This window comes from Monodelphis domestica, chromosome 7 (genome assembly GCF_027887165.1).
Source record: "Monodelphis domestica isolate mMonDom1 chromosome 7, mMonDom1.pri, whole genome shotgun sequence".
Classification (NCBI taxonomy): Eukaryota; Metazoa; Chordata; class Mammalia; order Didelphimorphia; family Didelphidae; genus Monodelphis; species Monodelphis domestica.
In genome coordinates, this window is record NC_077233.1 from 97,967,628 (window position 1) to 97,993,030 (window position 25,403).

Sequence of the window (25,403 nt, forward strand, 5' to 3'; positions counted from 1 at the left end):
ATACTTTATGGGGGGAAAAGAAAGTAACATTTATTTTAAAAACACATAATATGACCACTTGTCAACTTGTGTTGCATTTTTCGTTCAATAAATGACTTGTAGAGCACTTATTATGCTTCCTTCTTTCACTTTTTTTACATCTTCTAAATAAAAAGTGTTATATGACCTCACATTGACCTTGAAGCATTGTAAGATGCTAATTTGAAGAAAGATTCAGTTGTTTCCTGTAGTGTAGTAACTAAGGCAGGACAGTTTACTAGCACATTTTAGTATGGTTTTTGGTACAGAATTGATTACTCATCTTATTAAATATCACTTTAAGGTTTAGAAAGCATTTTGCCTCAAAACAACCTTGGGAGGCTAGTGGTACAAGTATTCTTATCCCCATTCAGTAAATAAGGGAACAATTAGAGGCTCACAGAGAGTAGAGACTCACTCAGAACTGCAGTTAATAACTATCTTAGCTAGAACTTGAACCCAGGTTGTTGTTTCAATCCAAGACAAGATCTTTTTTCACAACCGCAAAACTGCCAAAAGGTTAACCTCTTTACTAAAAAAATCAGTTAAATAGAAAAAAACAATCCCTAAGTATTTCAGGTTGGTTGAACTTTTATTGTATTTAGCTGTTATACAATATGGGGGAAATTCTACAGAAAACTTAAGAGAAAATCAGAATGCCTATTACTGAGGCTTGTGTCATCTTGCTGTCGCTAGGTACTGGAAATAGTTCTCACCATCATGTTTCCAGTTTTCTTGCTGCTTGACTGTGCGTATTTGCATAAATAAGAGTCATTTTCTCTCTTTTTCAAGAGGTAGGTCTTGCCCTCTATCCTTTCTCTTTCCCCCTTCAGTCCCTTGGCACTGTTGTTTGACCTACTTCAATAACCCAAGGACCCCTGAGCCTTACCCTCCTTCCAGGCTCTACCTTTAGGATTTTAGGAACCTTTCCACTTTTTCTCCATTTGAACTTGTCACCCTTAATTAAAAATTAAAAGTGGGTTCTTTGAAAGCATGGACTGTCTCCATTTTTCTGTTTGTACCCCATGCATTTGACATAGTGGCTGGTACATAGTATATGCTTAACATAAATGCTTTTAAATTTCATTTCTGAAAGTTATAAAAGTTATTAAAAATGTGTTTGGTCTACCTGTTGCTGAACTAACTTGTACCTAGATCACTTTTATAGTTGATCTCTAAAGTTTCTTTCCCCTCAGTTCTTTGATTCCACAGTGAAATCAATGATTCACTAGATTACAGAAGGTCAGAACTGGAAAGCACCTTAGGAATCACCAACCCAGTCACTTCATTTTACAGATTAGGAAATTGGGGTCTGAAGAAGTGAGATGACTTGTCCAAGGTTGTATAGCTTTCAGGTGCCAGACCTGGGACTCAGCCATAGATCTTCTCTAAGGCCAGTATGAATCCTTCAGCCACAGCAAGTCTCTTGTTCTGGTGCTTCTAAACTCACTTAGATTTCAACAGTTCAGGGATGGATTATGTCCCTTAAGCATAAGCTGATTTCTGTGGGCCTTTTATTCATTCAATTTCCATTTTCATACAGAACAGTGCCCTTAGATTTTTGTTCCATTCCTTTTAAAAAGTGTAGTGAAAAGGTAGGGGGAGGAGATAATTGATTTTATGTTAATCTGCTTAAAATGGTGACTATGTTGGAAACCACAGGGTAAGAAGTTAAGTGCTTTATGGGACTACTCCCTGAATAGCGGGAACTAGGAATTATTAAAATGTTATGGAGGAAAAGCACATATTACTTCTTCTGAATATTTTCTCCAATTTTGAAATCTGAAATTTTCTTTAATATAATACAAGATGATTATTTTTTGCTGTCATTCAGTGTAGCAGGGATTCTTCTCTGTCTCCATTGGACCTAGTAACCTCTAAAGGTCATTTCTATTTCTAACTTCTTGTGATGTTGATGTGTGAACTACAGCCATTGTGGTTCTCCTGTACTGCTGAGATTTTGTTCATTGCACAGTTCCATGCCCATACAGCAACAGACTTCCAGTAGACAGAGAAAGGCTGGGATAATCTAATGGACATTGAACACCAGCTCATGAAGGCCTGCATGCCAGTGCTAGGGCCCTTGGATTTCAGCCCCTTTTATTCATTGTAACTAGTATTTGTTGAACAGTTTATAGTTTGCTCAGTACCTTACTAAGCACTGTAGATACTAGTGAAAGAAGTGAATCTTGCCCTCAAAGACTTTGGCCTGGATGGGTTTGTACCAATATTGGTTCAAAGGTTCTGGTTCAAGCTTACCTCTTTGAAGCTTCCCATATTATGCCTATTTTGAGCATATTCTGCATCTCCTTAAAGCCCTGTTCATTAAAAAAAATTTTTTTTTTGTTGAGGGAGGGAGAAGTGTTTTTATATGCATAATTTGTCTTCCTAGTCAAATCATAAGCTCTCTGAAACATTAGAATTGTATTTCTGTTTATGTTGTCATTCCCCTACCCAAGTCTCCAAGGCTTTGTATATATTACACAGTTAATTTATTTTCTTCAGCTAATGTTCTAGATGGGACTTTTGTCTGGTACTAGGTGAAGAATCGAATTAGACTCAAATCTAAAGCCCTCTTCCAGATGGGTTCAACCTCTCCTTAACTCAGCTATTATTATTGCTTTGACCCCCAGGACGTCATGTTAAGGAACACGTTAGAGGCTGGATTGAAAAGAAGCCAAGATCACTCAACAAAGCCAGACATAACTTGAACCTTCAACACTTGGGAAAACATCATAGTGTAGCAGTTTTTTAATAGTGTGCATACTTGTTATGGCTGTCACTGACTGAAATAAGTCAATCAAGTTAGCTTTAGCAAAGCACTCACTGTGTGATGTGTGTGTGTGTGTGAGTATGGATAGAACAACTAGACCAAAAGCCCTTGTTTTTAAGTTGTTTACCCCACGAGACTACCTGGAATACCTTCTTTCAGCCTCTGCTTACTGTTTGCATATGGCTAATGAAGATTTATTGTATTAAACTGAATTATTTAATGTGATCATGGTAATTTTAAAACTCATTTCTGTAAGTAGCTCTTGAGGCTTACTCAATACTTTCTCTATGACAACTTTATAAAGTAGGCTTAGAAATACCATCTCCATTTACCAACAAGAAAAGTAAGGCTCACAGAATTAAGATCCTACATCTAGTAAGTCATAGACTCAACCTCAAGGCCCGTTAAGAAGGATCTTAATCTGTTGCTCCTACTTCCATATCAAGCTATTAAATAGACCCTTAAATCAGTTCTAAGGCACATGAAGCAGGCTGTGATTAACTAGGCCCATGAGTCCAACTTTTGGCAGATAGCCTATGCTTAGCAATTGCAGGTTCAAGGCCAGAGTATTTGGGAGGTTACCAAAAGTCAAAGGAATATGGCTATTGTTCCATGGTAATAGGAAAGAAATCAGCAGGGACAAGGGAGTACAGGCTGATGTCAGCAAGCCAAAACAATCCATATTTAACCAAGAATCTATTTATGTTCTTGGCACTTCAGAGTGCTGTGGGAGATCCAAAGATGAATCAAACATACATCTTTGCTATCAGAGAACTTACTATCTGGTGTGGAAAGATAAGATATAGATGAAAATAAGTCAGGCAAAATAAAATATGAAAATACTTAGGGTGGAGGAGAGCAGCGGAGCATTGTGGAGGAGATGTTATTTGAAACTTGAAGGATGAGTAGGAATCAGATTGGTGAAGCTTTGGGGTGAATGGTTATCACAGGCAGAAGCAATGTTTCACAAGCCTTGATCCAGGAAAAGAACCACCCAGTGTTTTAGGGAATAAGTATAGTAGAAGCAGAGATAGAAGCAGCATTGGGGCAGTGGGTAGCCAGAAGTAGGGACCAATATTAGCAAGCTAGTTTATACCAACGAGCTGACAAATAGAACTATGACTGGGTTCCAAGGTCAGTACTGACCTGAAGTCAGTACTAACTGCCTTCCTTGCCCTACTCTCACATTCCTTACTGAAGTCAGACCTGCTTCTCCTGTGTACATCTCAGGAGAAGTAGGCCTGACTTCACAACTGCTGGGGGCTCAGAGCAGCTGATTTTATGGCAGAGGGACTAAGCTAATTTGACAATTGCCAGTCATATTGGGGGGGGGGAGGGGAGGATCATTTGTTTTCCTGGCAAGGGCAAATGTGGGTTTTGGTCTCTACATTTTGCTTAGTTATTTATTTCTCCTTCCATTGTTAAGGATGACTCTTATGCAGAGATGCTGGTTCTTAGCCATGAATATATCTTGTGTTTCCATTGCATTTCCTGTCTTTCCTTTTGAATTATTTCCTCATTCCTTCCAAAGGATGCTGACCTACTTTATTTTTTTAGCCCTTTAACTTAAGTTTCAATTTCAGTCAGCATATTTTTTTTTCAGAGAATTTTCTATGCCTAGCACAATGTCTAGCTATGTGTGCTGCACATTTGTTCCTCCATGACCCCCCTGCACCATAGCACACCAATATAGTCCAGGGGGTTTTCTTGGCAAAGACTCTGAAGTAGTTTGCTATTTTCTTCTGCAGTGAATTAAGGCAAACAGAATAACCTCTATGACTTGTGCAGGGTCACACAGCTAGTTAAGTGTCTGAGGCTGGATTTGAAATCTGGTCTTCCTGACAACAGGTCCAGAGCTCTATACACTCAGCTATCTAGCTGGCTTCAACAGAGGTTAAGTGACTTGCCCAGGGTCACACAGCTAGTAAGTATTTGTAGCCAGATTTGAACTGACTATATACCCTGTGCTATATATACTGAGTTATCTAGTTGCCCCAGCCTGTGCATTGTAAATAAAGAATAAATATTTGTATTCCCATATGCTGTGTTTGCCCAGCACGTGGTTAAATGTTCTGGGGCTTACAAAAGAAGCCACCTACCCTCAGGGTAGTTTAAAAGAAGTCTCACCCTCAGTGGAGTTTATCATACATTTAGAGAGATGGCATGCAAGGGAATGAGCCAGAGGATTTTGGCTTTGAGTTAAATCTGGAAGGGACCTGTAGCATTTGGATTAGTAAAAAGAGAGAATGACACTGACCTTTTCTTTGCCACCTATTCCCGCCATCAATTTTTTTTTCTTAATTGCCATTCCTGCTTGCTTATGCTGCTCATCTGTGACAGAGGCCAAATATGGCAGCTCCATTGGAACTGATGTAGAAATGAGTTTAATGTGAAAATCTTTGCACACATTTTACACTTTCAATTTGCTTTTGATTTATTCCACTTTCATCTTGAAATGCACCTGATAGGGGCAGGTAGGTGGCTCAGTGGATAGAGAGCCAGGCCTAGTGATGGGAAGTCCTGGTTTCAAATGTGGCCTCAGAAGATTCAAACTGTAACTCTAAGCAAGTCTTAACCCTAATTGCCTAGCCCTTACAGCTCTTCTACTTTAGAACTAATACTTAATTTTCATTCTAAGATAGAAGTCAAGGGTTGTTTGTTGTTTTTTTAAAGAAGGAAAAGAAAGAAATGTACCTGAGATGATTTTATTTTGTCAGCAGCCTGACTAGAAAGGAAAGAAGAACTGGAGAAAAGGTGGAAAAGTAGGGTAATTTGAGCTTTTAGGGATCCTGAATGACATTAATTTAAACTTTTTTCCAAGGCAGTAGGGAGCCCTTAGAGATTCTTAAGCAGGTGAGTCAAATCATGAAATTAGTATTTTAGGAAGATCATTTAATATAGACTAAATTTCAGGAAGGAGAGACTAGAAGCAGGGAGGCCAGCTTGGAGGTTGTAATTCAAATGTGAAGAATTGAACATAGTTGCAATAGAAACATAGGACAGGGATTAATAATTTTGGGGAGATCTAGTAATAAGGATTCAAATATAAAAGTCAGGGGACAGCTAAGTGGCTCAGTGGATTGAGAGCCAGGCCTAGAGACTGGAAGTCCTAGGTTCAAATCTGGCCTCAGACACTTCCTACCTATGTGACCCTGGGCAAGTCACTTAACCCCCACTGCCTAGCCCTTGCCACTCTTCTACCTTGGAACCAATACATGGCACTGATTCTAAGATGGAAGGTAAGGGTTAAAAAAATATAGAAAGAAGTCAGCTAAATTGTCCAGCTTTTAAAGTAATAACTCCTTACCTTGACCCCCCCCCCAAAAAAAAAAACAACAACTCATCTACACATGTACATAATCCAACCATGGCTAGACTGTGGAGAGAGGGAAGAGGAGAATGCAGGCAGTAGATTGCTATAGAAAATTAGTTAATAGTCTCAAGGTGATATCTGAAATCATAGAGGATCTACTGAAGGGTCTGAAAAAGACAAAAAAGGATCTAAACACCTAGTTTTGCCTCCTGCCATGCCCTGAAATTTATTTCCTTTTGTTAATGACACTCCAAGGGACAGTAGACAAAACCTGAGAAAATGTATTAATGCATTTAGTATCTGATGTTATAAATTTTATTTTCAAGTTACCATTATAGCACAATTCAAAACTTCATAATCAAGAAGGAAGTAAACTTTTAGAAAAATTATACCTTGCTAGATATTATAGTGACTTGAGTCCCAGTGTTTGTGAGAAAAACGAGAAGCAGAGATGACTTCAGTGTGGTGTTTTGTTTTTTAAACTTTTATTTTCTTTCTTAGAGTCAATTCAATTTAGGCCAGAAGAGCAGTAAGAGCTAGGCAATTGGGGTTAAGTTACTTTCCCATAGTCACACAGCTAGGAAGTTTCTGAGCCCAGATTTGAACCCAGGTCCTCTGGACTCTGCCAATTAGCTGCCCTCAAGACAGTGTTTTAAATAAAAAATACATAAGGCTCATAGGATTCATGGGTCATACATGGCTAAACAGATATTTATCTGGAAAAGTTTGATGAATTGAAAACATCCTATGAATCACTGGTGTGACCTGGCATCATGAAAAGCTAATGAGATCTTAGGCTGCATTAATAAAGATATAACTTCCAGAAATTGGGTGGTAATGGTCCTGCTGAATTGTGTCTCTTTTAGACCTGTGCTTTGTGCCATGTCTTAAGGATGGCATTTATAAGCAGAAGTATTTTGAAGGGAGCAGGGTGATGAAGAACCTTGAATCTCTGTCTTATGAGGTTCACCCAATGAGAATGTTTATCCCAAAAGAGAGAAGACGTGGTTTCATGATAGCTCTCATCACAGATTGAAGGGCTAGGATGTAGAAGAAGGATTTAGATCATTCTCTTTGGTCCCGGAGGAACAATAGGTGAAAATTGTAGAAGTATAGTTTCTTCTAGCCTCAGTCCCCCTTTATACTTTCCCCTCTACACTGCCCAGCTGTATGTATCAGCCAGGTCCCAGTGACAGACAATAAGCAATCCCAAATAGGTCTTTTGATAGATGGAATTAGTTGTTAGCTGGCAGATTAGTCTTATATGCTACTCATACCCATTAAATTGTTTGATGGTATTAGCTGACTCTGCTCTCCTCAAGGGAAGATGAGTTAAAGGCAACAATTTGGAAATGACAGCAGAATATCCCAATGGGAATGAGGGGAGAATTTTTTTTAATTATATATATATTTACCAATTATATGTAAAAACCATTTTAAACACTCATTTTCTAAAAATTTGACTTTCAGATTTCTCTACACCACCAAGACAGTAAGGAGTTTCTTCATAGGTCATACATATGTGATTGTGTAAAACATTTCCTTATTAATCATGTTATGGAAGAAGACACATATTAAAAAAACCCATAAAGAAAATAAAGTGAAAAACAGTGTGCTTCATGCATTCAGATTCCATCAGTTCTTTCTTTGTAGATAGGTAGCATTTTTCATCATGAGTCCTTTGGGATTGTCTTGAGTCACAGTATTTCTGAGAATAGCAGTCTTTCACAGGGATCATCATATAGTATTACTACCTTGTACACTTTTCTCCTAGTTCTGCTTACTTCACTTTGCATCTATTCATGTTAAGTCTTTTGAGGTTTTTCTGAAATCAGTCTGCTCCATTCTTATAGCACAATAGTATTACATTGCAATTATATATCACAAGTCATTCAGCCATTCCCCAGTTGATGGACAAGGAGTGGAGACTTTTGAGAAAGAAATGAATGAATGAAGGATTTACTGAGAGCTTACTATCTGCTATATACTGAAGATAAAAAATTAGTAAGATAGTCCCTGCTCTTAAGGAGTGCTCATTCTAATTGGGAAGATAATCCATCTAGAAGGTTTCAGGTGCAAGTCAGATTTTAAAGTCCTGTGGTCCTTAGGGTGCAGCAGCAAAACAAATGTTAATTTTATTTCCATTGATAAAATGGTATCAGTTTCTGAGGTTGGACTTTGGATCAGAGCCAAGGACTTTGGTGTCAAAAACTTTACTTTCTGGTTCTTCAGTTGCCAGGCTGCCTCTCCACAGAGTTTGTTTCCTCAGATGAGGACTGAGCACTCTGGGCTAGAAGCATTACTATTCCTAAGGGATAGTCTTTATTAGTGTATTTGGGCTGCATGAGTATAGATCGTGGAAATAATGAAGAAAAAATGGGGAAAGAAAAAGAAAAGGTCTTTGAGAATTTCAGGATTTAGGAAAAAGGTTGGAATTTCTTCAGTAAAAGATGGTCAGGTCTAGTTTCATAATTGGGAAATATAAACTTAGAATTAACTTTGATCAACTTAGTTTTGGAATTTTTTCTAGCAGTTGCTAAAGGTAAAGGTAAAGAATTATTTGTATATTTGATTTCAGAAAGATAAAATGAAAATTAGTTAGCACCAGTTTACATAAAATCTGAGATATAAAAGTTTAGCATAGGTAACATCTAGGTATTTATCTCCATATATTTTCAGGCAGGTCATTGCTTTAGGCTTCACAATGAGAAGTCAGGAGGAAGAGCTGGGGTATGCCTTAGCTCTCTCTCTCCCTCCCTCCCTCCCTCCCTCCCTCTCCCCTTCTCCCTCTTTCCCCCTGTCCTCTGCCCTTCTCCCTCTCTCCTTCTCTCTGTCCCCCTTCCCTCCTCCCCAGTTCCATTTGACTCAGGAGTTGGACCAGATGGATCACTATTGCCTTTTGAGAGTTCCGTCCACTCAGGGTTGGCACCCTTTGACACTAGAGATGCAGTATGGTATAGTGGAAAGACCACTGGACTTGGAATTGGGAGACCTGATTTAGAATCCTTGTCTTTCCCCTTACTAGCTGGACAACAGTAGGCAAAGTCACTTCTCAAGCTTCTGTACCCTCCTTTGCAAGACACTACCTACTTCCCTCCCTACTTCACTGGGGTATGTAAACCTCAAAATTTCTCAGACTTATGAATGTTAGGGGTTTCCCCCATTGGGGAATCTTCTACTTAAAAAAATTCCCTAGCAGATGGTGAGAACTCTACTTGAGTGTGGGGGCTCCTAGCTATGGGAGTGTCCCTGCTCCACCCTACTTAAGACTGCTTTAGGACAAAAAACTGCTTGCTAAACAATGAAAGTACTTTGATCCATGCTTATGGAAGGGACAGGAAGTTCTTTGAGTCATGACTTTTAGAATTGATACAATGAGATACTAAGTACCTATAAAGGTGGGGCAACTTGTAAACTACTTAAACCTAAAAGGGCTAAAAGGGTGATAACTTATTCAGAGGTTTTTTCTAATGAAATTTGTCGACACAGCAGCATTTTTTCCTGACTTACTAAAGAGATTAAAACTACTCAGCTGTGAATTCAAAATGGGTGGTCCTTTAGAAACCTCTACAGTGATTGGTAGATGTAAGGACTTAGGGGAGGTGACAGAGGAAATTTTTGCCCTTAAAAATAAGAGCTTGGATCTCATTTAGGGATCTCGATTTCTGACTCTCATTCTGAAGGAGAGTTCCTTGAGGAGCTCCTCTGAGGGACTCTGTCCCTCTGGGGTAGGAGCTCTGGAGGCTCTTGAGAGAGGCCCTTTGAAGCAATCTCTGGCTGGAAGACTCTTTGAGGAAGAACACTGGCCTGGTGTCACTAGTATCCTTGTTTAGTCAGACCTTGTGGTGAGTGTTAAAAAACTGACTGATTTCTCTTTTTAAGACTCAGGTCTAGGCCATATTGGCTTGAGGCCCTTCATACTTATTCCTTTCTTACTCTTTCTCTCTTTCTTTGATTACTCATTGTATTGTTAATTAAAATCTCTATAAAACCCAATTGACTTGGGTATTTGAATAATTGGGAATATTTCCCTGGCGACCACCTTATATTTGATTTTAAAACCCAAAACACTGTAGTGAAACATATTTCTGCAGTCAAATTTACTCACCCTCTCTTATATCTATCACAATTTATATCTTCCACTATTTTAATCACTACAGTTTAAGACCTCAACCATTTTAAATCTCACAGGTACCAGTGAGAAAAGTTCTTGGTCAGGCTAAAAGCGCTGGGTATTTGAATATCACAGATTTTAATGTCATGTGGCTTCTTTTTTTTGACATCTTGGTCATTTCCTTCTACTTGAATTCATTCCAGGGCCTCTGAGCATCCTTTTGACACCTTGTCATATACCTTGTAAGAATTCTTTTGTTCACACATTTTGATTCTTCCTGTTATCTTTACTCATATCCCACACCTCCACTACCCTGCATAGCAATTTAATAGTGATTTGAAAACTTGGAACACTGAACCAATTATTAAACCTAGTCAGCCTTCTTATCTACATATTACATATTGAAATTGAGGCTACAAGTAGGAAAAACAGATCGATGTTTGGAAGATGACTCAGATATATTCAGGAAGTAAAAGGGGCAAGATTTGATGGGCAGCCAGATGTTAGGAGAAATTGGTAGAGGCTAAAATTTCCTGATAGGGAGGTGGGTGATGTAAGGCCTTTACCTATTGTGATATGAAAAACTGGGCAAAGGGAAAGGATGAAGAAGGGGAGTGGGAATGGTGCTGTTTTAACACATTTAATTTAGCTTCCTGTAGACTAGATGAAGGGGAAAATGCCTAAGAAGCAGATTTGTATGATGCTTGGGGCATCTAGGTGGCACAGTGGATAGAGTCCCAGGCCCAATCCTGAGTTCAAATTTGGATTTAAACACTTACTAGCATGTAACCTTGGGCAAGTCACTTGGCCTTATTTGCCCAAGTTTCCTGATCTGTAAAATGAATAAATCACTCCAGTTATCTTTGCTAAGAGAACCCTAAATGAGCTCTTGAAGAGTCAGACATGACTGAAACAATTCAGTGATGTATATAATTGACCAGAATAGTCATCCACAGAACTAAGACTTCCTTGAATAAATAGTTGAATAAAATTTAAGTAATTAACTTTGGAACTTATTATATACAACATTTTTCAATCTCCCAATCTGAAGAATGTAAACTTTTGAAGATAGGTAGTTTTTTGTTTCTATATTTGTATTCCATGCCAGCACAATGCCTTCCATATAGTAGTAGCTCACTAAATGTATGGTAAATTGAATTAAATTAAATTAAGGTCTCTCTGTTTTGACAATTTAGGAGTATTAAAAATGCAATCTCCTCTATAATGTTTTCTTTCAACCTTCCTGTCAGTAATGACCTTTTTTCACTTGGAATTCATGTTGTACTTTGTTTATGTCTCTATAATTCTCTCATTTTATATTATTGTTTATGAGTCTTTTTTCTTTATATTGAAGACAGAGACTATTATTTTACTGAAGCTGCATATTCATAGCACCAAGGACAGTGCTATGCCTCACCAAACATTGAAAAATCTGTCAGATTGCAATGAATTATTTTCCTTAGAGAGCTGGCTTCAGAATCTGGAAGACCTGAGTTCAAGTTCTGCCTCTGACACATACTAGCTTTGTGAACCTGGGCAAGCCTCTGAACTTGCCAGTGCTCTAGGCAGTTTTCTTGGATTGTAAATTGCAGACCTACATTGGTAGAAGGGTTTTCCTCATCTGAATTGCCTATAACAATGAAATCACACATTTCCCTATCCCTGTTATGGGGAAGAGATGGTGGATTTCAGGTTGAACTATTTCAATATACAAGAAAGAAAGTCAGTATAGACCCCTGTAATGGAGGGAGGAGGAATGGAATCTCCCATCACTAATTTCAGGACCAGAGTGTGGTAAAGATGGAATGTACCCAAAGGTTGAAGAGAGAGGATAGATAGATTTCTTTTTCTCCTTCCCTGGTAAACCCCACTCTGGTTTCCTTCAGAATCACAGATTACTATTCCTTCATAGATTTGGTTGAAATAGAAATAATCTTCCTCCCCCCAGATTCTGAATCTCTCTTCTGGACTACTATGAAACAGGCACTTAATCTTATAAACAGCTATTTATTCTAAAGAATATATAAAAGGTAAGGCAAGTGAATTGTGGGATAAGGTGATTGGGAAGGAGGGAAATAGGAAGTCCCTAATAATAACACTTGAAACCCTTCTCCCCAAATCCTGCCTCACCCTCCTGGGGTCAATTGTGAGAGTTGTCCTGACTCTTAGCTGTCCTAGGTATTATGAAGTTCAAAGGACTGTCTAGAGGGGTTTAGAGGATCTTCTGGTGAGTAGCTTTCAGGCAAAGTTCTATTCACTCTAGTTTATCTTCACTGGATACTGGGGTCAGGTTTCATAGGACCTGCCTGAGCAGATCAACCTCTGTGGTAGGCTTCCCAAAGAGAAGTGAGTTCAACTGTCTGAATCTTCCCAGTTCCTCCCTTCTTCCTTTGGAATTCTCTCTCCTTCCTTCCCTTCCCTGGCTCAAGATGGCCTTCCAGTATGATGAATCTGCTTGTCTTCTTCCTCTGATAGATTCAGTTTCAGATTCCTCTCTTATACCCCTTAATGATAAACTCTGGAAAATATAATCCAATAGTTATTCATGGAAGTCAAATCTGATGACCTACCAGATCACTCTCCTGTCAGTCTTTTCTTTCAATTCTAACTGCTGAGATAAACTCATCCTAAAATATTAGCTGTCCAATATTACAGCTTCCAGAAGACAAAAGGCATCTCTATGCACCCCCACCTCTAGCATTTCTCTTCTCAGAAGCCTCCCTTGTTCCCTAGAGCTAATTAGCATTTAAGGACTGAGAAGGGGGAGGAGGGAGAGAAGCATTGTGTAACCTATTGTGAAGAATAAAAAGACAAATGGAGGAGGTAAGGCGATTAGAGTGCCATTTATAGCCTGAATAAAAAAATGCCTTCTCTGCCAGCTCAGATTGTTTGGCTGTAAATAACAAAAATCATTTCACTCAAGATAGCAATTTATCCCACAGTTGAACTCCTTTGAGTTGCTTTCCCTTTCTAATTCTTAAAATGTTGGGAGTTCATTTTAGTACATGAAGAAAGTCAGGGAATACCCAAGAGGACAAGCCCAGTATGACTGGCAGGGAGCTCTGGATTAACCTTCTTTAAAAAAGACCTCCCCTCCCTTTTAAAATTACTTTATCCCAATTCTCAGAGGTTTGGGCATAGTCACTTATCTCCTTATTCTGAATTTTCACGAACCTAAGTGATTGTAGACATGTTCCTTAATCTTAAGCCTCAGTTTCCTGATCCATCAAATGCAGAAAATGCTAGGCCCCTGCCTATCTCACAGGCTTGCTCTAAAGATCAAAGAATAAGAGCTCAAGTTTATGTAATAATATGTTATTTAAAAATCTTTTTCTTCCCAATACTCCTCATGAACAGGCAGTATACGTATGATTCCTATTTGATAAGGGAGTGGAGACTCAGAGAAGATGACTGCTAAGGGAGATCCAAATAGTAAATGGGGGTTGGGAGGGAATGGTAGCAACCAGGACTTGAACTTCATTAAATTTATTTTAATTATTCCATATTTGAAGGTATTATACAGATGTTAGGTGGTGATATGATTTACCTGGTATTAGTGGCAGGGACAGAATCTTTCTTTGATAACATATGTTGTATGGCTAAATTCATTGCCTTAAATCACAAAAAAAGCTAATGGGGGGGAGAGAGAGAGAGAGAGAGAGAGAGAGAGAGAGAGAGAGAGAGAGAGAGAGAGAGAGAGAGAGAGAGAGAGAGAGAGAGAGAGAGAGAAATATAGTAGGAAGGGCCTAGAGAGACTAGTCTTTTATCACTCACCAGTCTTTTATCACTCACCACAAGATCGTCCTAAAGCAAAACTCCAGTCCTTCAATGAAATCCTCAACTCCTGAACTCAGTTCAGAGACCAAACTCCACCAAACTAACTCCAAACTCCAACTAAGTTCAGAGAGGCTCCTCTGAACTCCTGACCTCCTTTTAAAGAGAATTTTCTCTTATGTCACCTCCCCTAAATTTTCATATCTAACAATCACAGTAGACACCTTTCCCCAGGACTGTCCATTCTTAGTTCATATCTTATTTTGTTATCACCTTCTCTGATTAGATTATATCTTCTGAGAATTTTACATCTCTTCCCTAAGCTTGCCCTTTGTAAGTTGCTTGACCTTTTACTGATTAATTTAACCTTTATAGGTACTTGTCACCTTTTTGTATTAGATCTAAAATAGACTGCCTAGCTTAGGGTTTTGGCTTCACTATGAGTTGGGGACTTTTCATTCTTCAATCAGGAGTTTACAGCTTTATCTTCCCCTAAGGCATTGTCTGAGCAGGATGGAGTAATTTTAAAATTCTCAATACATTCCTGATCAAGTACCTCCATTTGTTACAATAGGGGAATAGCTTAACCAAATCTTCTAAGGTACATTCTGAGCAGTTTTTAAGATTCACAACATAAAGTGAAGGATGGTGAACTGTGATTTGCAATCAGATTCCAACAGTTCCTCCTTGGGCTGTGGATAGCATTTTATTTTTTTAATGAATCCCTTGGGATTATCTTGGAACATGGTTTAGCATTTCAGGCAAAGGCCTGGTGATGTCTTAATTAGGACCTCATACAGAAAGGAAATATTTAGGTATCACAACTAGCACTGAAAGACTTAAGGTAGGCCAGACACAGAACAGAGTACCTGTTCCAGGTGTGGGTTATCTTCCTTTAAAAAAAAGTTTTCACTTAATTATTTTATCTCCATTCTACTCCATTTAAAGAAAGAAAGAAAGAAAAAGAAAAGCTATGTGAAAAAATATACATAGTGAAGCAAAACATATTCTCAAACCATGTCCAAAAACCATGTCTCAACCCAAAATCCATCACCTTTTGTCAGGAGTTTGACTAAATTTTGGAGAAGGTGCTAGCCTATATTGATGGTGGGAATTTCCTCCCTGGCATGTTCTCTGTGCCAATGGAATATCACATTCAGTCCTATAATGAGGAATTGTCTTAGAAGGATGTTAGATGTTACAACCCACCTAGGAACTCCTCAAGGTCAATTAAATGCTAAACCCTTTGTTTATAGAACAAAGTTTATTTTAATAAAAGGAATAAGGGAAACTGGTAGGTATGACCCTTACACTCTTCAAACTACCTCCACTCAACTGCTAAATTCCCTGCTTAAGGGAATCCTTTTTCCTCTCTGGGCCCTGCCCTACAGCTCCCTGTCCTGCCTAAAACCCTTTCCCAAACTATCTGACTTAACCTAATCTTTCCACCAGTAATTAATAAAGAAAGGAAAAAACCCTGGGTTTGGCTGCTGTACTAAGTAACCCAAAGTTATAGATGGAAAGCTTTGGATTACCTTAGCCAAGAGGAATTCTGGTGGCTGGACTACTGACAGATGATCTTTGGACTCAGGGAAAATTAGTTTTCTCCAAATAAATCCTCTATCTAGAAGTCAAAGATTTCTCCATGAAATCCTGGCTATCCAGGGAGAATCTCTTAGAACAAAACCCCTCCTTCAGCTTGATGGAAATGCAGGCAGAGAGACAACTTCCAGCTCTGATGAAATCCAAGAAGTGTAAACCTCAAATTTCCTTAGACTTATAATTGTTGAAAATTTCATCATTGGGATATTTCATACTTGGAAAATTTCTTACTGATAGTCTATTGGAATGGGAACTCCATTGGCATGGGAGGTTCCTTCTCTTCCCTTCTTAAGATTACTTTAGGACAGAAACCCTTTGCTGAACAATGGAAAGGACTTTGACCTATGCTTAAGCATAGAACAGGAATTTCTTTGAGTCTTGATTGATTTAGAATTGATACAATGGAGATACTTGGAATAAATCTCCACCCTATTCAGTCCTAATAGGATTGAGTAAGGGCTGCAGCCTAGATCAAAATTTAATTATTCCAATCTCTACCATACTCAAGTTAACAGGATTTAGAAAGGGCTGTAGCAAAGGAGTATAGATTTAATCATTTGAAAATATGACCTTCAACAGACATGTGCAAAAGCCAGAAACCTCTGGGCGGTCCTGGGTTAAGCTAGAGCCTCCATTGACAGGGAAATTGATGAAGAATGATTGGTAGATGTGAGGACTGAGGGGAGGCAACTTGGATGGTGTCCTTAAAGATAGGAGGGTCTGGAGACTGAAGGGGGGTGGAGTTTTTTTTGGGTCGGTGTGGTTCCTGGTCTCTGAGGAAGCTTGCTCTGAAGGAAGCTGAAGGTGGGGGCCTCTGAGACTGTTTCTCCATTTTGGACACGTGAGTGAAAGGGACTGATCTCTTTTCTTTGCCCCAGAAGGAGGTGAAATTCAGTTCCTTTCCCAGGGCTTATTTCAAAATTGCCTTCTTGCAACTAACCCTAGAAACCAGTCTTATCCTTAACTTATATTACTACAATCCCTTTTATAATTGAGGAGACTGAGTTTAAGAGAAGTATAAAATTGGGGTAGAATTAAAACCGAAACTCTACTGATTGCACATCACCCCACCTCTTGAATACTAGTGCTCAGAATCCTTAATTCACAAGTTGAACTTTTCTTAGTTGTAATAAAAAACAATAAATACAATGTAATAATGAAGAAAATAATTTGTAATTCTTAACAGGTTATCAAAATATGAGCAATTAAGTATAGTACATAGTAGGTACAAATAACATCAAATGCAGAAACAATCAATTTTGGCTCATTAGTTTAATAATTTTCCTGATTCTGCTTACGTAGCCTCTTCTAGAGTGTTATAAATTTTGTCAACTCATTTTACCCATGAAATAATCTGAGAAACTTTCCCCCTCTACCTCTCATTGTCTGTGTTAAAAAATGAGTAGTGATAAAGAAGGAAAGGCTTTCTGGATTTGGCACTTGTTAAAGCAAAGCCAAGTTCTAAATGATTGCTACCTCCTTTTAAAATGGAAGGGGTTTGGGCTTTGCCCTTTGAATTGATTTTTTTTCTTAGTAGCAAATTCAGGGGTATTGTATATGCCTCAGCAATCCTATAATTGTCTTTAATTTTCTCTGCAGACTTTATTCACTGAAAATTTTCCAACTGTGGATAAATCACTGGTTCTGACATGCTCACTAGTTAAGTGTGAATGTGAGTGGGGACACTAAATGCATGTTTTGTACATGGAGAGGTATAATATACCAATCCAGCTTGGCAATTTTCAAAAACATACTTCAGTTTAGATTTCTGAATTAGGGTATTATGCTTGATAGGAATCAGAAATATTTCTCTTCTTTTTGATAGAAAAATAGAACTTTAAACCTTGCTACTTTTTAAAACTTTACATAGGTAAAGTTTACAAAGGTAAACATATTGCTTAACTTTTCTTAATTTTTTTGGATAAAAGCTTGGTGTACTAAGGTGCATTTTAAGGTTAATAAAAAACTTGAAGTCAAGAGACCCTACATAAAAGCACTTTTGATCATCAACAAAGCAAATTAAATCTAAATAAATATAGTCAACAATTCAACAAATTTTGTGCAGAGCACTAAGCTAGATGCTAGAGGAGATACAAAGCTTAACTAAGATCTACTCTCACTAAGCTCCGTGTAGTTGGGAGATATGACTCATAAGAATTAATTGAAGGGTAGGTAGGTGGCTCAGTAAATTGAGAGCCAGGCCTAGAGATGGGGGTGTCCTGGGTTCAAATTTGTCCTCAGATACTTCCCTGCTGTGTGAACTTGGGGAAAGTCATTTTACTCCAATTGCCTAGCCCATGTTGCTCTCTTGGCTTGGAATTAATACTTGGTATTGATTCTGAGAGAAGATAGGGTTTTAAAAAAGAACTAATTAGACTATGCTATAATACAAAATAAGATTGGTGCAGGACAAAAGTTCCATGTGAGTTATAAGGGGGAAAAGTCCACTACCTGACTAGAAGTTATGGGAAGATTTTTCAGGATGGAGGTGACTTGTATTCACTTTTCAGTCTCTTGCAGATTGACTTCCAACCACATCACTTAACTGAAAATGCATTCTCCAAGATGACCATCTAATGATCTTTTCTTAGTCCTCTTCCTTCTTGATGTCCTTACTCCTTTGGATGCAATGACCACCCATATCCCTGGATATTCTCTCTTCCCTTGGCTTTTGTGATACTTCTCTCTCCTGGTTCCTGTAGTGTCTCCTTTGCTGTGTTGCCCTAAACAGAGGAAACCCTGTCCTGGGTCCTTTCGTCTCCTCTATATCCTGTTTTTTTCAATGAACTCATCAGCTCCCATGAGTGTAGTTAAGATCTCTCTATCAAGATGACTACCAGGACCTTAAGTAGCCATGGTGCTATTAGGCACATGCACAAAAAAACCTCAATAAGTATTTGAAAATTAATATATTTAGGATCTTCTTTACCCTAAACTCCCATCCTGCATTACCATCTGCGTGCTGGATCTCTCCATTGAATATCCCATCAGAATCTGAAGCTCATCATGTTCAAAATGGAACTCATTATACATTCATTCCCCTAAATCAGGTTTTACACCAAACTTTCCTTTCTCTGGAGTCACACCCTTAATTCTGTACTGTTTTCTTTTGCCAAATCCAAACATTTGCTAAGTCTTGTCAAGTACACCTACACCTCCTCATATCTCTCATATCTATGTCTGTTTCCTCTCACACTACTGTCACTATGGATTAGGCCCTTATGGCCTCCTGTTTGGGTCATTGCAGCAGCCTCCTAACTGGTGTCCCTGCTTCTAGTTTCTCCCCTCTCTGTGGGCACATGTGCTGTCACCCCAACAGAGTTTGCCAGAGTACATTACTAGAAAGCCAGAGGGACTTGGGGCCAGGCTGTTGCCCCTTCCCTCTCCACATGTGCCTGAGGACATTTCTCACACATCTGCCCCTTTAAAAGGTTCACCATCATTTCTGTAGAGTTGCCGGGATAATCTTTTAAATGTATTTTATTAAAAACTTCAGCACAACTTCATACAGTCAGTAACATGTGCTTAGTAACAACATACATTTAAATAAATTCGTGCCTGGAATTTTTTCTCTCCTCACTCCAGCTTTTAATTTCTTTAGGGCTAAGCCTAAAGGCCACCTCCTATAGGAAGCCTTCTGTACTTCCCCTAGTTGTTAATGCTTCCTCCTTAAATTATCTAGTATTTGCTTATCTATTGAAATATTACAACCCCTAATAGAATTATATTCCTTTCTTCCTATAAGATCAAGGGATGTTTTTGATTTTATCATTTGCCTTTTTAATCTGGCAGTGTCTAATACACACTAGGTGCTTGTTGAATTAAACTGGATTGAGTTGAAGAAGATGCTTAGGAGGTTTTTCCTTCCTTCTCATCATTCTTCTAACTTCATTAAAGAATCAGCAGAGGGTCACACAGGACTCAGGACCACTTCATCAATAAGGGGCTGGCCAGTTGGTGAGGAATCTTTCCAAGCTTAGTTCAGTTGATCCTTAGAAAGCAGGCATGGTCTTTTGCTGGGCCAGACTTTAGGTGGACTCAAAATGTTGATCATCATAGGGAGGATGATGCTATTAATTCAATTTCTGCTTTGAAAGACTTCCTAGAGCTTCCCTTTTTAAGGCTAAAAATCCTGGATTTCTTTAGTTCTCTTTATGACTTGAGTTTTAGAGAATGCAGAAGCGAAGAATTCTCTTTAGAGCAAGAATAGATCCTAATTGGCGATAGTCCAATACACTCTTCCTATTTTACAGATGAGGACTTTGAGACCTAAGAAGTTTAAGTAAATCATATATAATAATGGTGGATTCAGGATTACATATAGGCAGAGGTGACCAGTTGGATACTTTGTAATGTTATATCATTAGCAGAATGTCAGTTGCAATGTTGGGGAAGAGCATTAGAGAGAAAAAAATATATATCATAAACTTGACTCCCTTTTTTGAAACACTCAAAATGAAGTGGAAATATTTGCCTTGTGGCTTTGATCTAGAAATGTGGCAGCCAGTATTGAGATAAATCCTTTAAAACTATAAAACACATTACAGATTTCTTTAACTTAGGATAATGGGAAATTTTAATGGAGTCTAAAAAGACCTTTCTTTCTTACCCTGGAGTTCTAGAGCCTTCTGTCCCTCTCTGGGCTTTTATTTATTTAGTAAACACTTTTTATGCACCTCCTGTATACTAGGCACTAGACATACAAAGGCAAAAACAGAACAGTCCTTGTTCTGTTGGGGGAAATGGCACAGACCAAGATAATTCAACCCAATACCTATGAAGTAATTTCTGAGATGGAGCACTGGCAGAACTAGAAGATTAGAAGAACTAGAAGATGATAAACTTTTGGTAGGAGTTGATGTTTCAGCTGAGCCTTGAAGTAAGGGAGGGGTACAGGGTAGGGCAGGAGAATGAGGAGGGAAAGTTTGCTAGGCAAGGGGAATGGGCTGGGCAAAGGCATAAGAAGTTGTGTTAGAGAACATCAAATAAGTCTGTTTGAATAGAGTGGAGTTTTTGAAGAAGAATGGTCATTAATTTGTGACAAACAGAAAGGTAGACAGGAATCAGATTGTAAAGGACTTTAGCCTGTATTTTATTGTAGAGGCTTTGGGAGCCACTAGAGTCTTTTGGGCTGGAAAGTGACTTACTTAGTCAGATCTGGGTTTGGCAGAGTAACCAGGATAGAGTCTATAATCCATCTTGTACAGTCATCTAGTTCATACTGAATATCAATGCTTAATACTCTATAGTGGCTGGACTTTCAAGACTTAAAACCAGGCTCCATTCTTCCTAGTTTTCCCTCTTTCCCATCCCCCATTATTTATACATCTTTGATCTAATAAAGACAGTTTCCTCATTCTTCCCCCATCCTTACAGTTGTGACCTCTTTGTTAATGTTGTCCCCCACCTCCAGCTAGCATGTCCTCTTACCTTAAGTCTGTTAAACCTAACCCAGCAGAAGTCCCTTCTCCTCCATGAGCAGAGAAGTCAAACACAGGCAAGGAACCTGTATATTTTCAGTATGACACCTTACTCTGATAGAAAGATCACTGAATTAGAATCAAAACACTATATTCCATGCCTTAAAGTTTGCATATTTCTGTTGTTATTGGTATTAACTGTTGCATGTAAAGCACTTTTAGACAGGTAGGTTATACTGTATTGTATATCTATGTTCAATAAATGCTTAGTAAGAGTGCTGCGTTCAAATGGCGGAATTTTTGTTATTGTATTCCTAATAACTTAGGATAGAGTAAGCTCTTAAGAAATGTTTGATTGACTAAACCTTGAAATGCACTGGAATTCTGGGATACTCTAATAAAAGAGTGACTAGATAATGAGCAAGAGCCTTGACCTAAAAAATTTTTTTTGTACCACTAGTTTTCCTATTTTGGAAAATCTTCAAATGAGAGCATAAATGATTCTGTAGGATAGTATTCAATTTAGCATACATTTATTAAGTACTTATTGTATACAAGGGCAGCTATGTGGGACAGTGGATAGAGCAGTGGGCTTGGCATTAGGAAGACTCATGTTCATGAGTGCAAATACAACTTCAAACACTTAATAGCTGTGTGACTCTGGGCAAGTCACAGTCTTATTTGCCTCAGTTCCTCATCTGTAAAACGAGGTGAAGGAAATAACAAACCACTCTAGTGTCTGTGCCAAGTAAACCCCAAATGGGGTCACAAAGTGTCAGACACAACAACAACAAACTGTAAACAAGGTCAAAGAAGGTGTCATTATCCTCACTGGTAAGCTTGAATGATAATTGAGACAATTGTTTCAGGAGCCTTAGAAGTCTAATATCTGACTTTGCCTTTATTGGTTTATGAACCAGTTCTGAGGTGAATTTGCCCTTGTGATTTACTGGAAGACATCCCTGGAGATAAAGACCCCCATGCTCTCTTACTAAGGGCAGTTCTTCAAAGTGAGAAGTGAAAGTGGGATAGAATAGAATATATGATTCAAAGCCAATTATACTTGGTTCTGAACAATTGGCATCCCTCACCAATGGTAAGGAAATGAGCTTGCTTATCATATTCTCACTTCTCCTTTGTGTTCAGTTGCAAGCTAGATGCGGATTTGACATTTGTCTAGATGAAACATATGTTGAATGAAAGGGTGTGATGAAGAACATTTTAAAATATTACTTTTTAAAAATTCCTATATTTAATGTTAGAAAATTCTGATTCTTATGGCAGGTAGCTGTTTTGTGCCAAGTTGCCCATTGTAGTAATAATAATAATGGTGGGTGGATGGATAGGCATTTACTGAATCTTGGTCCACAAATGCTTTGTCTTGGTTCTGATTAATTACTATTTTAGTGTAGGTCTTCCTCAATCTTAATTACTAATACTGTTTTCAGAGTCAGTAGGTTCCAACTAACCATCAGTAGCTTAGTCATTCTTTTGACATGAGTTATTTTTTGTTTTTATTTCTCAGCTTCCTTATAAAACTGTGATATTGGATGTTTAGGATTCATTTCCATTTTGGGGGGTAGTATTTGTATCAGTAAAACAGTGCATGGTACATAGTAGTCCCTTAATAAATACTTATTGATCAGTTGATTGAAGAGGAGCATTTATAAGAAATGAATAAAAACATGATCCCTATACACAAGTAGTTAAGCCTACCATGTAATCAGGGAACTAGAACACATATATGAACACATATATGTCTACATTGAGTGACTTGGGAAGTGTCTGCCGCCATATTTGAACTCTAGCCTTGGCTCCCAATACACTGAGCTACCCAGCTACCACTTCAAGTATCAGTGCTTTAAAAAAAAATCTTTTGAAATTGAAATCTTTCTGAAATATAATCTATCTTGCTTTAGTAGTCAAAGTTACTGAGCAGAATTTAACCTTTTCTTGAGGATAGTGGGTAATCACAAAGTTTGTAATATACTGGAATGAGGCCTGGATTTGGAGTGATTGGACCAATACACTCAAATTCTGTCTCTGCTTTTGTGTAACCTCAAGCAAGCTGCTTAACCTCTATCTGCCATATCTGTAAAAAGAGGTTATTATACTAGATACTGGCTCTCTTTCCCCAAAACACACAATAACTTTCTCTAGTGGTAAAGAAAAACAATCTGAACTTACAGATCCCCACCTCTGAATACTTGTCAGCAATCTGCATTTACAATTGATCTCTCCAAGGAGAGGAGGGAGATGAATTTCCACATTTCATCACAAGATGAGGCATGACAACTCTCCAGCAACACTTAGCTATGTTGTTGTATTCTTTTTGTCAGTTGAATCATCTTATACATTTTAAAATTTGTTTGTTTGTAACTACTTCACGCTGTATCAGTTTATACAAATCTTCTGGGTTTCTCTGAATTCCTCATTTATAAATTTCTTACAATGCATTCATATTTCATTATGTTCATATGCCAAAATTAATTCCCAAATTGATGGGTACCCACTTTGTTTCCTTTTTTTTTTATGTGTGGCTATCACAAAAAGTGCTGCCATGAATATTTTGTTATCTATGTTATCTGTTTTTTACCTTCTTGGCTATATACCAACTAGTAAAACTCATGATTTTCTTCTCTTAATTTCAAATTATTTTCTAAAGGGACTCTACCAATTCACAGTTCTACCAAAAGCAGACAGTATGCTTTTTTTCCCCCTTAACCCCTCCACCATGAACTATCTGCTTTATCTCACCACCAATTTATTTACTGTGAATGAAATGTCAGAATTGTTTTAATTGGCATTTCTCTTAGTCCATCAGCAAGCATTTAGATCTCTTGCTATGATCCAAACAAAGGATAAGTATTGGGAAAATAAACAAAAGATAAAACATTCTCTACTTTTACAAGGGGAGTTTACGTTCTGTTGAGGAAAGAATGAGTATACAAATAAGTAAACATGGTTGTTAAGAGTTTGCAATTTGAAATTTTTTTGGTAGTTCCTTTGACCCTTGGGGTTGTCTCTCTTGATCTTATATTTGTGCTAATTCCTAATATAACTTTAATATCAGACTCTTCTTAGAGATATTGGATATAAAGATTTTTTCCCCCAATTGACAATAAATCTAAGCTGGGCACACTGATTTTATTCATGCAAAATCTTTTCAGTTTAAATAGTTAAAATTGCCCATTTTCTCTTTTATTATCTCTTTTATCCCTTGTTTGGTTAAAAATTCTCCTGCTAGCCTTAGCTGTGAAAAGTATCATCTATTTTGCACTACTTTTTAAAAATGATGCAACCTTTTATATTTGGTTTAATGGTGCTGGCTTTTTAGCTCTTTTTTGTCAGAGGACTTTTTCTGCAGCCACTGTGACTTGATCCAGTGATTGTGAGGTGGCACCATGGATAGAGCATAATACTTAGACCAGGAAGACCTGAGTTCAGATTCAGCCTCAGATACGGACTGACTTTGTGATTCAGTGCAAGCCATTTAACCTTTGGCTATTTGGGGTTTTTTTTCTTCTCTAAAATGAGAGGACTTTTACCTCCCAGGGTTGTCTAGAGGATCAAATGAGATACTTGTAAAGTGTTCTACACACCTTAAAGCTTTCTTATTGAGAGCAACCTACTCCCTCACTCTTCTGAATTGTTCTTCCAATCTATTATGGTCTTAGAAATCAGATGCTTTTCAGAATTACATATAAATTAAAAGCTACAGTCTCTGTGTGAAAACCTCTCCCAGAAAGGTATTTTGGTGTTTCATTTCTGAGACCTCTTTCCAACTAAAGGAATCCCAAGTTGAGGAGGCAGCTGCATAGAGAGGAAGTCTGCTGCAGCACAGAGGACACTCCACATCAGTGTAATGGCAAATGTCAAGGGCTGCTAAGCAGGCAGGCTGGGTTTGGATATCTGTATCCTCTCCTCACTTGATTTTCCATTGGCTTTCTCCCTCTGCAGGTTGGAGATCACAAATTCAGTGCCCATAGGATTGTCTTAGCTGCATCAATCCCTTACTTTCATGCTATGTTTACCAATGACATGATGGAATGTAAGCAGGATGAGATTGTAATGCAAGGAATGGACCCAAGGTAACTATCAAGGACTGAAGTATGTATTTGCATAGCATAATCTGCTTCTTGTGGTTGTATTAGTCTTTATTCTTTATTCTTGTCCTTTAATATTAGCCCACAAAAGAGCTATAATGACTTGGCTTATGTGGCCCAGAGCAGTGTTCTGCCTTTTTATTTATTTATTTCTTATATTCTTTTCCTTATTAGGGGAAGTCTCAGTGTAGACCAAGAGCCCAGTGCTTGACAAATGTTATATTTTGATGAGCTCTGTTCCCATCAGTCAGACATGTGGGCTTTGTTAAGTTTTGATCAAGAA

At 38.1% G+C, this 25,403-nt stretch overlaps 1 protein-coding gene across 2 annotated transcripts in view; it reads left to right on the forward strand.

Annotated features, from left to right (window-relative positions):
• Window positions 1-25,403, forward strand: part of KLHL18 (kelch like family member 18) — a 77,262-nt gene that overhangs the window by 20,253 nt on the left and 31,606 nt on the right. For both annotated transcript variants that reach the window (XM_001367074.4, XM_007499720.3), the window contains exon 2: window positions 24,975-25,105. In XM_001367074.4, coding sequence (XP_001367111.1) covers window positions 24,975-25,105 — 131 coding nt within the window. The remainder of the gene's footprint in view (window positions 1-24,974; window positions 25,106-25,403) is intronic.